The sequence below is a fragment of the Trachurus trachurus genome, assembly GCF_905171665.1.
Source record: "Trachurus trachurus genome assembly, chromosome: 15".
NCBI classification, from domain to species: Eukaryota; Metazoa; Chordata; class Actinopteri; order Carangiformes; family Carangidae; genus Trachurus; species Trachurus trachurus.
Genome location: NC_139906.1, coordinates 21,400,336 through 21,416,806, shown reverse-complemented (window position 1 = coordinate 21,416,806; position 16,471 = coordinate 21,400,336). Strand labels below are relative to the sequence as shown.

General features: G+C 41.2%; 1 protein-coding gene across 1 annotated transcript in view; it reads right to left on the bottom strand.

Annotated features, from left to right (window-relative positions):
- dntt (deoxynucleotidyltransferase, terminal) overlaps window positions 1-16,471 on the bottom strand; it is a gene marked incomplete at both ends in the record, with an annotated part of 103,880 nt that overhangs the window by 47,721 nt on the left and 39,688 nt on the right. The window contains 3 exons of the mRNA XM_083988488.1: window positions 310-393; window positions 873-1,121; window positions 13,102-13,204. Of these exons, the coding sequence (XP_083844614.1) occupies window positions 310-393; window positions 873-1,121; window positions 13,102-13,204 (436 nt within the window). The remainder of the gene's footprint in view (window positions 1-309; window positions 394-872; window positions 1,122-13,101; window positions 13,205-16,471) is intronic.

The following is a 16,471-nucleotide window of genomic DNA, read 5'->3' as shown; positions in this document are numbered from 1 at the left end:
TAAATAAATGTGTAAATTCTGCTTATTGTTCTGTTTTGTTTTAGGTTTTTTGACATGTGTATGGGCAGCGAGCTCAGAAGTGGATTCGGCCAAACAATGTTGTAGGAATCGGATACTTCATTGTATTACAATAGTTACGTCTAAGATTCAATGTAGGTATTTTAAATGACATGCGATATTGTGTCATGTTCAATCCACACCACTGTCATAAATATCATGCAGTAAACATTTACAGATTTTTTGGCATGTTCTTAGCAAACTAAAAGAAATCAGCTCTACTTGTTGTGTATCTCCTAAAGCACTGAGTACCTTGGTTTTGTCGTACAGGGCGTGGTTGTCCAAAAGCATCCGCCGCTCTAATCGAGCAAACCTCCTCAGGTCTCTCTCAAACTGCTGTGGGAGAAGAAGATCAATAGTCTGAAATCAAATACCTGTTTCATTTGTCTGTTTCTATGGCATTGAAAGGAAATAGTGAATGCCTTTTGTCTTCCTGGAGGACTCTTAGCTACGTATGCCATTAGCAAGAGGCTTTTTGGATATCAGACATTACAGATATGGTATTTTTATAATGGTATACAGTTCACCTGCATGACTTTGTATATTTTCAATATCTTTCAAGGTGGTTCAGATGCATAAAGATATTTATGTCTCTTTAGAAACAGAGTGCAAATTGAAGCTCCCTTTGGAAAAATAAAGTCTATCATAGACCTTGATGTTATCCCTGCACTTGAGCAGTGTTTCATTAAATGATGTTGACACACAATAAATTATTAATCACAGTAAGCACACATATCTTGTACATTTCTTTCTGCTCATAAATTCCACCTGCAGCAACCTCACTCATTTCATTTAAACTCTGTAATCCGTCATACCCTGGAGCCGGTCCAGCCCAGAAGGGCATAGGCGTAACGATCCATAGGTGGTGACACCAAGTCCACGCGCACCGCCCTCCAGCCCCTGCTGTCTTCCTTGGCACTGTTAAGACCTCCCTCCACTTTGCTTCCCACCAGCCGCAGGATCAGGAAACACTTCGCAAAGTGATCCATGGCCTCAAATCTGTGGCTGGGAAGCTTGGACATATCAAAGGTGGCGGCCTGGTAGTCACAGTAGAGCAAAAGACCCTGGTGAAGAGACAGAAATAAAACATTTTTATTAATTGTGTGGGTTTTTTACATATACTGTATGTAGCACTTTATTACACTGTACTATATTTGGTTTTGTTGTGTTCTCAACCCATCCTAGCAGAACTCCATTAAGAAACCCTGTTTTGGTCTTGCATTGTTGCATCTTCATCCATTTTATCCATCATAAATAGTACATCTCACCTAAATCTATTAAATTGCACTACACTTCTTGTTTCTGTTTTTGTTTTATAATAGTGTAATGTTAATTGTCTTTCTTTGTAGTTTTTATGTCGTTGGTTTCTGTTGGATACATGTGTTTGTTGTATGTGTTTTTTCCTGTTTTATGAATTATGTTGTGATGTCCTTTGTGTTCATTTTAATGGCTTTTAACACTTTGCCAGGAGGACTACAGTCGGAAACTAGCCGTTGGCTAACACTGGCACCTTTACATTTTATTATGTTCATTAATGTGCATTGTCCTCCTTAAATAAATAAATTAAAAAATATATATATAGAAAGCTTGATTCTAGTATATAGTATATACAGTATATTGCCCATGAGACATTCTCCAAAACTAAAATAATGTTTGGGAAACTTAGATGATGAAGATAAAAAATCAAACTCAAAGTGATACAACTAAAATTATGAAAAGCCCCACATGTCCTGGAGTATGACTTTAAGGAGGACAACAACTCAAAAACCCAGTTATCTTCATCCCAGACGTCAGAGCAGCCAAAAAAAGCCCAGTCTGAGATCAGAGCAAGTTGCAAGTGAAATTTGAAGTGTTGATCAGACTTTAAACTGATCAACAATCTTTCATCAATTAGAAAAGTAGGTACTGATGCCATACCTCAGCCATGTGGTCGAAAGCAGTGAGGATTTTCATCAGGCCCAAGTTATGTTTTGTCAGCATCACAGTAATTTAGACAAGAGGAGGATATAATGGCGTGCATGATGGTGTTCATCACTGAGTGGCAGGAACAATTTAGTTTTTAATTTGAATTCAAAAAACTCAATTACTGGAAGGTTTACACTTGGATCAAAAAGCACAATTATAGTAAACGAAAAAATAACTAGGTGACTTGATGTAATTTGTTAAAGCACCAACAGATTTGCTTTTCTCCAGGCAAACAAAACACTTCCTCTTTAGTCACAGATTAGCTGAAGTTTGGTCACATTCAGTCCCACACAGCTGTCTGAAAATGAAGCAAACACCTTTCCAGTGTTTAATGTGAGGTTGTGTTGATCCATAAGAACAACCATGAAGAACCAAAAACCATCTCTGTATAGTTTTACATCTTCTCCAGCTCCAGACCAGTAACAATCATATGGTTCACCGACCTGTCAAAAAACTAAAAATACAGCATATTTTAGCTAAACAGTCAAAGAAATCAAATCCTGGTCCAGGTTGCTTGATGAATATTTTGTGACATCACAAAGTTACAGAAATCCTGACAGCTGCTTTGAAGGCCCAGTTTCTGGATAAATTGTATGCTGTGTGCACTTTCACAGCTATAACTATAGAACCTATAGAACCTACTGTAGTCTGCTTTATAATGAAAAAAAAAGTGGAAACCTCCCTTCATGCAATAAGAGACTGTTCATGCACAGTATAAAGGCCTCACTGTGTGACTATGCTGTCAGTAATGCTTGTCCTTCTGGTAGAGATTACTGCTGACCTACAGTTGCGCCTTTAGGTAAAGCAATTCACATACTGTACAGCCATATACTAAATAGCCCTTAATTTGAAATATAACAAAAACTAGTGGATCACCTGGAGCTGAATGCTGTACTTTAACCACAACAGCCCTATCACACGTCTAGCGCTGTTTATTGATTCATTATAAGATCATTCAAAATCCCAACACACACAGTTTCAGTGCTGTTGTGCTGCTGCCAGGAGCCGGCCGCAATTTTTACAAAATGTTATTGCTTTCCATGAGCACTGTGGCCTTCTTTAAATTCAGACGCTTCTTGATGGTAGCGATAAAAGGCAGCTTAGATACAGGCCTGGAGCTATTGAAAATGGTTGAGTCAAGGTTATGTTTCTTTAAATGAGGTTGAATATTTGTGAACTTAAAACAGTGAGTGGTGGAATGAAGTGAATTTCTAGGAGAAAAATGTCTGGTGGACAAGTGGATGGTATGACTCAGGGGCCTTTTTTGTCATGTGAATGCATGACTCTCAAGCATCCTCACAGTCTGGCTCTAAGAGGTTATCTGTCTGTGTGAACTATACTTTGACTGAAATATTTCTACTTTGCCATGAGGTTTTGTACATGTATTCACGGTTAAGGCACAATGAAGCTCTTGACGAACATCAAATATTTATCACACCATGCCAACACAAAATTCTAATTTGTGGTTTTGAGAGATAGATGCTACTCGAGATAAATTGATTATAGCTGTTTCGATCATGTTACTTCTTGTACTGTATAAGACAATACATGGTGGAAATGGTAAAAAAAAAATACACCATTACATCAGCGTATCAGCATGTTAGCATGCTGATGTTAGCATCTACCTTTGATCTAAATTCTGTAGTAGGCTAAACGTTATCCCAATAGCTTAACATGGCAAAGATGGTCAGTGTCATGCCTGAACACGTTCAATGCACCGTTCATGAACTTGTTCATATTTTTGGCAAGCGTGAACTGAATGTATTGTATTTCTGCTTAATTAATGAACGCTATTGTGAACGTGTTCATTCTGGTGTTTGTGAACGGCGCTCTCTCACAGTATAACTTTGTTCACGAGTGTGCCAGATTTTCATAGAGTCTTCCAGGCGAAAACCAGCTAAAACACACTGTAAACAGACACAAGCCACCACATGTGGCATGTGCTGCATGTGTTAAAGCAACATTGTGGAAATGCCAGTATTCTGAGAGCTGTTCCCTCAAAGCTCATGTAAACCCTGGCTGGATAAGGATTTAAAATTGGATACGAAGATGAAATCTGACACACAGCCTCGTTTCAGTGTAAAAACTGATAAAATATTGCTGTCTGTGGTTCTATATGGGCTGTGGCAATCATTTTGAAAAAGAATAGCTTGCAGCAACTTATTGAAAAAAAACAACTCATTTTTAGAACCATGAACTTAGTTCAAAATTTTGAATTATGAACTATGAACTGAACACGGTCTACTCAACTTTGAACTAGTTCATGTAGAAAGCAAACTTTCCCAACACTGAAGATGGTAAACATTACATCTGCTAAACATCACCATGTACGCATGCACAGTAAGCATGCTGACATTATCTAACCTAAAACAATGTTTCCCTGAGCACAACATGACAGCGCTGCCAGCAGGACAAAACTCAGCCTATATTCGCCCCACAACATTACCCTCCTCAAACTATAACGTGTCCCTTTCAAAGTTTGATTAATTGATCATTTTTGATGAAGAACATGAAATTGTATGCATCTAATTCTAACATAAACAGGCGGCACCAATGGAAGAACGACAACAACTGCAGAAATGTAATTTTCAACATTAACTTAAATAAGTCACTGTGTGATTAACCTATTACAGTAATTACATTTCAAGTGTCTTAATGCAACTAAAAGAATATTTTTCAGTATTTTTGGCCAAGTTAAAAGAAACACTTTCTGCTTTAAGTGACTGCTTACTGTCTTCAAAATCAACACTGACAACATATATTAGGCTGCTTCTATGTGAGACCTGTAAAACTATGTATTTTCACATTTTAAAAACCAGAGAGCCATCTTTTAGATAGAAAATAATTTGTGTATGAAATCTGCTTGACATCAAATCAGGGGCAAATCAACTTGAATGGATAAATTCAGTGTTTTAAAAATGTGACTTTTGTCATGACCAGCAATCCAAGGTTGCCAGTGAAAGGACTCTGTGACTACTGTGTGGACATCTGCTGAGGCTTGTATTCAGACTGATTTGAGCCTGGAGTGGTGAAAAAAGGGGACTGTTGAGTATAAGATCCAATAGAGAGATGAGCCTCCAGTCAGCCATAGTAGCAGCCTGAAGACCATTCCCTGGTAAATGGTTCCACTCCTTAGATAATGGAAATCTCTGCCAAGTAAGTCATCAGTGTGTTGAAGGAGAGAGGGTCACTGATGAGAAACAAAGTGTGAGTGTAGAGAAAAGTGAAAAGGAGTGAGTGCAAGAGAGTTGGAGAATAAAGCGTTCAACCTGTAAGAGAAAGTAAGAGATCGGTGGATGAGTAGATAGTGGGAAAGGCAGAAAAGGAGAATGAGGAAAACGACAGAGTCTGAGAATTGATTTCTTCCAGGCCTTGCCCTGGCTGATGATGCTTCTCCCTGGATGCAGGAGTGTTAAGGTGATTAAGATTACAAATTGTCAATTTAATTCCAGAGCCCGGTGTAATCATTGGGTTACTACTCTCTTCCCACTGGCCATAAATCTGCCACATTCCCCTTAAAGAGCAATAATTGGGGAAGGGACTGCAGTGAGCAGCCACTCTGTCTGTCCAGCCTGTGACTTAGGTTAATCGCAAAACATTAAATACCATGTCAGCATAGCCGCTATACTGAACAGTCCCTGCCCGACTGTCGAACTGCACGGGTTATCAGACGAGGACAGCCATTTTCTTAGATGGCACTGAGGAACGGAGGTCGTGAGAAATCCAAGGTGGCGATGGAGAAAACCTTGAGTGACACACAGAGGGAGCAGGTTTTAAAGAAATGGCCAGCTCCCTCCTCCAATCATCCTCAGGGGTGGACTCCTTTGTCATGCAATTTCAGGCAAAAAAAAAAAGAGTTCTTGATGCCACCCGTCTTCTGCTCCCTTAGCTATTACAGATAACCATTCACCTTCCAATAATAGGCAGGCAGAGGGATTCCTAAATTTCCCTTTACATTCTGTAACAGCTTAGCTAAAGGCAGCGGCAGCTCCTCACTTAGATAATGAGGCCAGAATGATGCCATAAAACACTTAAATACTGACTAATCTGAAATTAAAGTCCCCTGGAGCCACACTTCAGACAAGTTGTGGGAGAAGGTCTGCAACCCATCTCATGCATCGGGCCGCAAATGTAGGTCACTTCATGTTCCTGTATTCCGGCAGATATTTCGGTCCCTCCTGGCGGTAGCTCCATTTCTCTCAGCTTTGAATCTTATTGATGCCTTCCGAGAGAAGTATTAATGTATTATGGCGACGGTTGCACAGACCATTAAGTACCTGAATATGGATGCCCATCATTCAATGCGTTTTTCGATCCGCACCGCCCACGCACGCACAGTACAGCTGCGCCGCTTTCTCTTAGTCTCTCTTCTCCTCGTGTGTGACACACATACACTCGCAAATCCACCATAAAAACAGGATGTCATGAAGTTCCCCGTCTCAGCATCGCCGGGGGCTGTTTAGCCCAGTAGCGCTCTGTAATCATCTCCCACACAGCAGGTAATGTCAGCGAGCATCTGAGAGTAAGCTTATTCCACCAAAACTGTTTACAGAGGGAATTACAGAGGAGGACAGCGGGAAGATAATCTTTCCCCCAAAGCTTTGCCTCTGAGCACTGAAAGAAAAAAAAAAGAGTCAAGTGAACATGACTTTTGAAATTGTGATCTAAAAGCTGAGCCTTTTCTTTATTTGATTATTTACTCAGGGTCTTTTCTTCAGAGTGTGAAGAGTGGTTGCTGTGGCCAACGCAGCCACCTGCATCCAGAGGACGAGCATAAGGCGCTCAGATCTCATCGCGCATTCTCTTTGACTCGCAGAAAGAGACTTCAAAACCTGCCTTCAAGTCGCAGATTAGCGCGTGTTAGCCAGGACCGTTTGAACTGCGCTTTGACTTTGATTTGTAGCTTCGCTGGAATGAAAGAGACTGATTGCTGAAATTAAAGTGCAGCGGTTTGTGTGTCTGTCTGTTTGTGTGTCCTCTCAATGTCAGTCAAAGTAGCCTTTTACTGGTCAGATTTTATTAAGATCCCACAGTGACTAACTCCATATGACTGCGAAATAACCTCTGCTATATGGGCAGCTCCGCTTGAATCACTTATTCAGCCAAAAGGGAGAACTCTCCGGACTCCATCGCCTCGCATCGAATGCAGAACAATAAAGCCTGAGCTGAATACCATTGGAGCGGCGGCGATGCATACGCGCCTCGGCCTTCATAAAGCAGCACTTATACGGTGTTTAGAGGCAGAGATGACAGATGGATGGAAGACGAAACACGGCCTCTCTCTCTCTCTGCGTTGCTATTACCGGGGCCAAGCTGAATCTCATCTGTCTGCCACAGAAGCTGGTGGCTGACCTTGGCTCTGCCCCCAAGTTATGCTTTCAGAATATCAGCAGGAGGAGGAGGGAGAGAGGAGAGGAAAAAAATGATGAACCCGTTTTTACAAGGACATTTTTAGATAGATGTATTTTTAACTCCCTGTAGGCTGATGGGGGATAGAGGGGGTGCTGAAAGGGTGCAGGGAGGGAGGGAGGGGTGATGCTGCCCGTGATATTAGGCCTGAGTGAAGACACGTGGGGCCCCTGGAGGCTTGATTGCAGATGACAAGGTTACACGACTTAGAGTCAACCCCTGCTACCTCCACTTAATCACTGTCTCTTGTGCCTCGGTCCCTGCAGGCCCATCCCCACTCCATCCCGCCTGCTCGGAAGAAAGCTTCCTCTTGTATCGCGCCCGTCCCTTCTTTAGGCTCCTAAAGCCTTTTTAACACCTGCCCCTACCCGCCTAATTCACTGTCTCACATCCATCCTGCCTCCTTATCCGCACATGTTCGCACACACACGCTCTCGCACCTTCACCTCGTTTCCCTCCACTTATGGCGGATCTAAGTGGCTGCAAAAAGGTGCGATAACATACAGTGAGTAGGAGGTAATTATCATCTGGATGGACCTCTGAAGGAGTGGGGAGCTATGTGGAGGTGTAGATGGAGGAGTGGTGGATGACAGAGGGATTTATTTTTAAACCCAGTGATGACAAAAAAGAAGCTAGCAGCTCGACAAGACAGCGTGGTCCTACTCTTCATCAAACACTTGTCTCTTTTCATGACCACCTCCAAACTAGGCATTTATCAGAGGGAGACCGTGTCGACTAAGAAAACTTCTCTTCCACTTCCTCCCACTTCATTGTTGTTGTATTTTTTTTTCCCCACTAAATATCAGGTGTTGTACATTTCCTGTAAGTGATACGGTCCATTATGTGTTTTCATTTGGTTTTGGAGAGCCGGTTTTGATGCAAAACGCTGTGTCATCAAGTTCCCTGGAAAATGAGCTGTCTGCATTATATTAAAGGGATAGTTCAACATTTTGGCAAATTGGCCCATTGCCATAATCCCTACAGCCATAGCAGTAGGTTCGTTACCTTTAATTGTCGGTGCAAGCTATTTTTAGAACGGCGGAGCAGAGCCGCGAGCTGCTCAGAGCTACACTACGGAGGTTAATGGGATTTCTTGGTTTCTCTCATCAAACTCATCAAATACACAATCCAACAACTCCAAAACGCTCTGGTGGACAAGTTGTGACCTGCACATTCACCACGCAAATGCAGAGACTGCTTGCTGAAAAACTGCCCTCGACAGGAATGTGCATCAGCGGTTTTCCATGAATTTACCTCGAAAACAACTTAACGTTCTGTTATTATCTCATAGCGTGCTGAATGTGCAGGTCACAACTTGTCCACGAGAGCATTTTGGAGTTGTTGGATTGTGTATTTAATGAGTTAGATGAGGGAAACCAACAAGTCCCATGAGCCTCCGTAGCATAGCTCTGAGCAGCTCGTGGTTCGGCTGCGCCGTTCTAAACATAGCTAAATAAAGGTCACAAATCTACTGTACTACTATGACTATAGGGATTATGGCAATGGGCCAATTTGCCAAAATGTTGAACTATCCCCAACAATTGACGGTGGAGAGGTGCATTCTGATCACAAGTGGACAGCTCTAAGTATACGGCGGTTCACACCTGGTGTTAACATTCATCTCTACATAAGTCTCAAGTGGCCGCTTGCGATCAGATCTCTCTACCCCGCTCTGTATGCAAATAAAAATGTAAACCTGAATGGGTGAGTGGGCTGAGGCATTTGGACCTCACTGTAAATCATTTATGTTTGCAAAGACCAAATGTGTTGTTATTACCGACAGATCCATTGTCACAGTGTGTGTGTGTGTGTGTGTGTGTGTGTGTGTGTGTGGGGGTGAGAAAGAGAGAGATGGAGAGACAGAGAGGAGAAGGAGAGCGGAGAAAGAGGGAGAAGAACGAATCAATGCACTGCACACCGCTCTACAATGAAATACAATCTTACGCGTATGAAATAGTGAAATACTCTCAGTTTATCGTGGGGAGTGGGACAAGACTGTGACAGATTGCGTGAATGAAAATGTTTCCTGGGTCACAGTGAAGGTCGGCCTACTCAACTGATGTCCTCTGCCACAGTCTAATTAGTCCTTTGCCGCTTCATAACGTACGGTGGCCCTGAGAGCTCATTGTACTGCAACTTAAGAAGACAACATTTGACAACACATAGCGCTTATTTTTTTATTCCCGTTAGTAAGCTTTGAGGTTAAAAGAACTGAATAAGAAGTCACAGCAGGTTAATCACTTTTTTCTTTGAGATAGCAAGGGAGAGAAAGAGAGAGATAGAGGTAAGATGAAATAATTTACATCATGGGGAACATAACCGACCCTCACATACTCATGGATGCAGAAAATATTTATTGGCAAACATTTGCTCTTTGCAGACTGAATTGATTTATACCTGCATGTTTATTTGCATAAACAGCAGAGAAGCGAGATCCTATTAAGTGGTCACTCGAGACACATGTGGACGCGCATCTTAATGACAGATTTGAAGTGACATCCTTGGATGCATGTTAATGGCAGAGCCATAATAAATGGAAGGTTTTTGGAGATACACAGTTTTCACATGACACTGCTGCATGCAGCAAAACTGAGTTGTGGGACACTAATTATTAACCATGTAGCTCCAACCTCTCTGATGCAGCCGCACTGCACAAGACAGCCTCGATCCACTGTTTCTCTCCCGAATCAAAGATAGTACAAAGCCTGAGCAGTCTGACTTAGCCAAACTGACTGGTAATGTAGCCGATGTCTCTTGTGTAAAACAGCCAGCGAAAATATTCAGGAATAAATGTTGAGTTTTTTAACTCAAAAAACTCTATGCACAGTGATTCGTGTCTGTAAATCTGTATCTGTAATTTACAACTTGTGCATCACCATTTGTACCTCAGTCTAACATTTTCAAATGGAAACATATTTGTGAGTCTGGGTGCCAGAAAATCCAAAAATGCACTGAGACTGAGCTCTTTGCAGATGAATAAATAATGATACATCAGCTGTAAATTTAAGGAACAGACACAGATTAAGATTTATGGAGGAAAATCACTGTGTCAGCTCATCTAAATTCACATAGTTTTCTTTAAGAGTGTCTTTACACCGCAGCCCTTAACCTGCAACAAACTGACCTCTGACTGTCTGTGTCTGGACATCCCTCCTACACAGCTGAGCAGGAGAACAGTTGCCTAAAGAAACAATATTGTTTTAAAAAGGGCAGTCGTTTTTAAGAGATACGCCTGATTTGGCTTCTCCAGTCTGCTGAAGCCTCACTTTAACTTCGGGTGAACTTTATGATGCATTTTCATTATAATAAGTGCGGTGGATTTTGTCCCTAAAGTGTTTTAGCCCATTCTAATGTACTGTGAAAAGACGTGAGCAGACAGAGCAGACATTTTCATTTATTAAACACAGGTGGAGCCGATCCCACAATTATTTCTTGCTTTTGAACCATTTCTGACTGGAGCCTTTGCTTATGTTGTTATTTCCACTGGTTCTCAATGTTACAAAACAACACAAGTCAGATTGATGCTTGTGAAGTTAAGAGCAAAACAAACATGTTTTTAACAGGGAAGAAAAGAGTTCACTCGGGGTGAAGAAGAGCCTCTCGTCTTTTGTTTTATGAAAACTCTGGCAGGAAAATTTCTATTTGCATTTTACACTTGCACAACAGAAACTAATGAGGACAGTGGAAACACGGAGTTCATGTTCTTGTTAATGATATTTTAATCAAATCCACTTCCTTAAAAACAAACAGTTCTGGGTAAAATCAAAAGGTAATAAACAGATGTGTTGAACGGGAGTGTACAATGTTTGGGGGCGTGAGGGAAACAGTTTGCAGATTGTCAAGGGTCACAAGTGGCAAGGTCATTATTCATGGATGAAAAATAATCAAGTCCTTTTTTGTTTTTATTACAAAATAATCATTTTACCTCTGATTCATGTTTGATGGTTATCTGACTCTGCGTATAATAAGGCTGTGCAGCTGAGATCCTCCCAGGACCTGAGTCTGTACACACAGCAAATGTTTTATACTCTGATTTTCCTTTTTGATTAAACGCAAAGACAATTTAGTTGAAATGTCCATCCTGTTATAATTGAGTGTAAAGACAAGATAAAAGCAGTATTGTATAAATCTGAACACGCTGTGTTTGTACATTTGTGATTCAAAGCTTATTTTAACGTAATTAGATAAATGTTTCTGCATTTTAATTGGACACTTCTGCAGCACACTGATATTTGTCCCATTAATAAGATATTAGCAGAAAATAATTGTCATCATTTGAGTGCAGGCAATAATTAAACCACTGAGTGTGTGTAAACATAGCCTGCCGTTAACGTGGTCTGTTTCTGTGTTTTATCTCTTGCTCACACATTTCCTCACTGTTCCACCTTCTACTTTCTCTCTGCCTCAATCAGCCGTTATCTGTCTCTTTCCGACATTTATCTTCTCCCATTTCTCTCCTCTCACCCTCCTCTCTTTCTTACTCTTTCTCCCTTTTTTGGCCATTTTCCACTAAAGGATCCTTTTTTTTTATTATTCAGGGGGTCTCCAGCGCCCATGGTCCTTGAAAGTCCTGCTAAAGTTTCTTTAAGTAAGCTGTTGGATTGTGCTATTTCTCTTTTACCTAATTCACTCACTTTACCAAATCTCTTTCCATTAAAGGTGGTTAAATAAGCAGAACCCAGACGACCTATCTGTCTGAGCTTTATGAAAAGGCTGCTGGAAGTTTCCAAGGACACAGTTCTGAATGATGGGAAAGTGACAAACTCCATTAAAAGCCTTATTAGTAAAATATACAGCATGCACTGCAGTAAGAGATACAGTACAGTGTCCTTAAGGTGTGTGTGTGTAGGTGTGTGTGTGTGTGTGTGTGACCGCTGTGAATGTCTTGGTTTTCATTTTGTAAATGGTTTATGCAAGGCCGTTGTAGGGGAGAAAGGTGATGATAATTCTAGGGGCCCAGCGCCCGTAGGGCCCACAAAAAACCCCAATAGTCTAATCTTTGTATCACTGATTTATTCTGCATAAGACCCTGACTAATACTCACAGTAATGCTGCATTAGCATCAAAACAAAGTAGGCTAAATAAAAAAGTATAATACATAGGCTACGTAGTGTAAGAAAAAAAAGTGGAAAAGTCAGGGGGTATGGGGCCCACTTTAGTATTCTTTCAGGGGGCCCAGAATTCCTAGCAACGGCCCTGGGTTTATAGCGAGCACATTGCCTCCATGGCCCTCACCTATTTCTTTTTCTTTTTTTCTTTTTTTACATGTAACAGGAAAACAACCTGTTGATCGAGCCAGGAAAAGTCAACACCTTCCTCTATAGCTCCAAATAAAGGCCAAAAGCCCAAATGAAAAAGTTTTGTCTAAAAAAAAATCATAAAAATTTGGAAAACAGTGGTGAAATTTGTCTTTGGTTTCCAATTAAGTTCAGTTAGTACAAAGTCAGAAGATATAAAACAAATTCAAACTGAAATTCAAATTTATGTTTGACTGTAAATCCTTTGTAAACATAAAAGTGTGTTGGAAGAGTTGCCTAATTATGCAAAATGTAGTGGTGCTATTTGATCATTTAGTGTTTACATTACATTACATCAACACATAATGTGAACTTGCCGACCATCCTCCATGTTATCTATTATATCTGGAGTACAAAAAATCAAAGGACGTACCTTTTGTGTGAGTCTGTCGATGATGTCAGGCAGCAGACTCCTCTCCCTCCCCAGCTCTGGCGTGGTGACGATGAAATCTACATCATGACCAAACTCCTTCCCCCTGGAGACAAAAACAGAACAATGTTACACACTCACTGTGTCTGGGGCAAATGAAGACAATTATGTTTCAGTCATAATCTTCAACTGATGAAGGGGGAAAGTGGCAGACGGAGCTATTAAAAGCACGGGCCAAACTAATGACAGCGTTTTTTTTTTTCTTTTTTCTTTGTACTGAGTTGTTAAGTGTAAATGCTCCCTCTTTGTTGCCGCAGCTGTCACAGCTTAACTTTTATGAGAATCATCATTTTCTACTTGGATCAGTGTCATAAAGCAGACCCATATGGAGCCTGACAGGGCTCGCACAATGCTCTCTCTCTCTGTCAGTAGAGCTGCAGCGAAGGGGGTGTTTCACTACTGTAAGTGATTATCAGGCAGGAACAGATACAACAAAAAGCTGAGCCAGACCTCTGTCTGGAATCAGCGGCAACACAGTTTTCAAATCCTCCCGTTATTCAGGACAATGACTGCTGAAGTTGTATTAATGGGCTTTTTTAAATATATTTTTCTGTTGTTTTTTTTTGTTGCTTTTATTGAAAAGAGAGAGATAGAAAGACAAGAGCGAGATGTAACGGAGATGACAGCAAAGGACTGGTTGGATTCAAACCCATGACCACTGTAGGTAGAATTAGATTCACATTCAGATATTTATTTCAGCAATCCTTTCACACATTGTGGGTTATAAATATGATATATGGATAAAACGTTCATAATAACAGGGTGGGGTGAGCTACAGTATGATATGTGTGGTATCATTGTTTATTGTAATATATAGAGTCAGTCTTTGTGACCTGTGACTGCCCAGTGTCTGAAATATCCTTATTATAAACCGCTCCTACTGGACTTTGTTATTCAGAGAGAGGAGACCAACTACAACCTTGTCCTAATTGCAGCTTGGTACAATGGGCTGCTGAGGGAAGGAGCAGTTAAACCGATTCTTCAGTGTTTCTCACGTACAAAGCTTGTTTCCTGGGTCCAGAATAAATACATTAATTCAAGTCAACAGAGACTGACCAAAGAGAGTGTGTTATTTTATTCATCAATTTGGGGTCGTCAGCAGGTTTGGTAAAATAGTTTCATGAGAGTTTCCAACTTTTCCGCTTGCCTCTGCATTTTATTTAGTTAAACTTTGGTTTTATTTAGTCATCATCCTTCAGGTGTGGGCGAGCTGCCGAGTCTTGACCGGAGGAGTCGGCCCTGCTGTGTTTGAGCCGTGTGTTTGCTTTCAGCTCTATATACAGTACAGTAGGTCTGTGCATTTGTCACCGCATTGGACTGTGAATACACTCGAGCACTTTCCAGGATTTGCAGGACTAGGATTTGTTTCAGTGTGTTGCTGGTTTTTGAAAAACACAGGGGATGTGGTGCTTGCTGAAGATCTTCCAGAGAGACGTATGGGATGGATGACAGTGTTATTGTGTTCTTGTTTTTGTTTTTTTCATTTTCTTCCCTTCTACACCACCCACAGTGTTGGTGTTATTCCTGGATGTTTGTGCTCATTCATGACCAGCTCTTTGTGCACATTCATGAGCACAAACATCTGAAGGATGCATTTAAAACTGTGGAGAGCCTGACTGGATCTTTTTGTGAAAACAGCTTCAAGATCCAGTGGAAAAAAACACACCAACAGCAACCTGGATGTCTGAGATACACACAGAAGACGGGGAAAACCTGGCTTCTTTAGCGCTGATATACACAAACATGAAACCTGCGGAAACAGCATCGGTATTACCTGTGTGCGCTGCATATTTTATCATCTCCAACTGTCATAAAACCGCCTAATGCCAAGTTTCCACAGTGCACCAAAGTTGTGTGCACATGCAAAATACAGGCACAACGTCAGCTTGTTGAGCAGATGTTCCACGAGGCAGAGCGAGCACCGCAACACCTGCTTCGATGCTTTTAGCAATAACCTGAGAGATATTTGGAGATTGCAACAAATCGGGCCTTAGTGGTGCAACCGCATCAACCACTCTGACCCGTTTTGACTGATTTAAAGTGGACGGAACGGTCCTTTCAGCCTGGTCTGAGAACAGCGGATGATTAAAAGATGCTACATGACGAACAAAACTTTTCACGCGGAACCCATGACGGTAAGAGAACTCTCAGCGATCGCACCGAACGAGCCGACGTCTCCCAGGAAGCCACAGGAGTGCACATGAAGCCGAAATGTTGGTCTGTCAAGCCCAAGGATGATGCAGATGTGAATGCATTGCAGCCTTCAAGTCTCTGAACACAGCTGTCATAGACCAAGTCCAAAAATGTACCCAAGGCAGAGCTGACAGCCCTGCAGCTGACAGGTACGCTCTGTGGCTTTTCAGGAGGAGCTGTCAGACGTGAATGAGCTGCAGATGTGCAAACAATGCACTCCAAGATCTCTTAGCAGTGATTTTCAGTGACTGGACAGTTCTCTGCCTTTGTGTTTGACCTTCAGAGGTGAAATCAAAGCTATGTTGTCTGAAAGGAGAGGAAATTTAAAGACTGTATCGAATTTTAAAAAGGGTTGATAAAAATAGAATTAACATCAGTGGTAATTGGAGAAACAATAGTTTGGATCGCTGTTCTCATCTTGCATGAAGTAGAGTTCTTCAGTTCAGATAGCTTTAGGGATGTTTGGCCCGATGTCTGTCTACTGCGAGACCTGTGAACTTCAACGCTCGGTAATCCTCCTCTGCAAATGGCCACTGACAGAAAATGCTGGATGAAGGGCAGCACAATATGGCCTGTAAATGGTATGGCAATAATTTTGGTCAATACTTTTATCACAAAACATAACATTATGAAAAGACTTGATGTGCATAATTTGAGTCTTTGAAGTATAAATCATACCAGCAGGATGATTCTCGTCCCAGTAACATATGTCTGCATTAAAAGATTTTTGTTTGGTTGTTTGTATTGGAACAAATTTAAATTTGCATTTTTAAATGAGGAAATCACAACCAAGCTAAATTTGACCTTTAACAAGAACAGAGCTCAAAGCAGCAGAAATCCCTGAAAATTAACATTACACAGACATTTAAACCCAGTGGTGTTTCTTTTCTCAACTGATTCATCCGCTTCCAATTACCACCCCTCAACACATAAAAACGTGCTTTGGCACTTAACTCCTTTCGTTTTCTCCAGTTTCCTCTGCTCCAGATACAAACACATGCCTCACCTACCTAACACACACACACACACGGCCAGGTGTGTGTTGTCTATGACAGGACACAGCCAGAGATGTGAAATGGCAAAGATAATTTCATGCTAGTAGATTGAAACATTTAGGTGA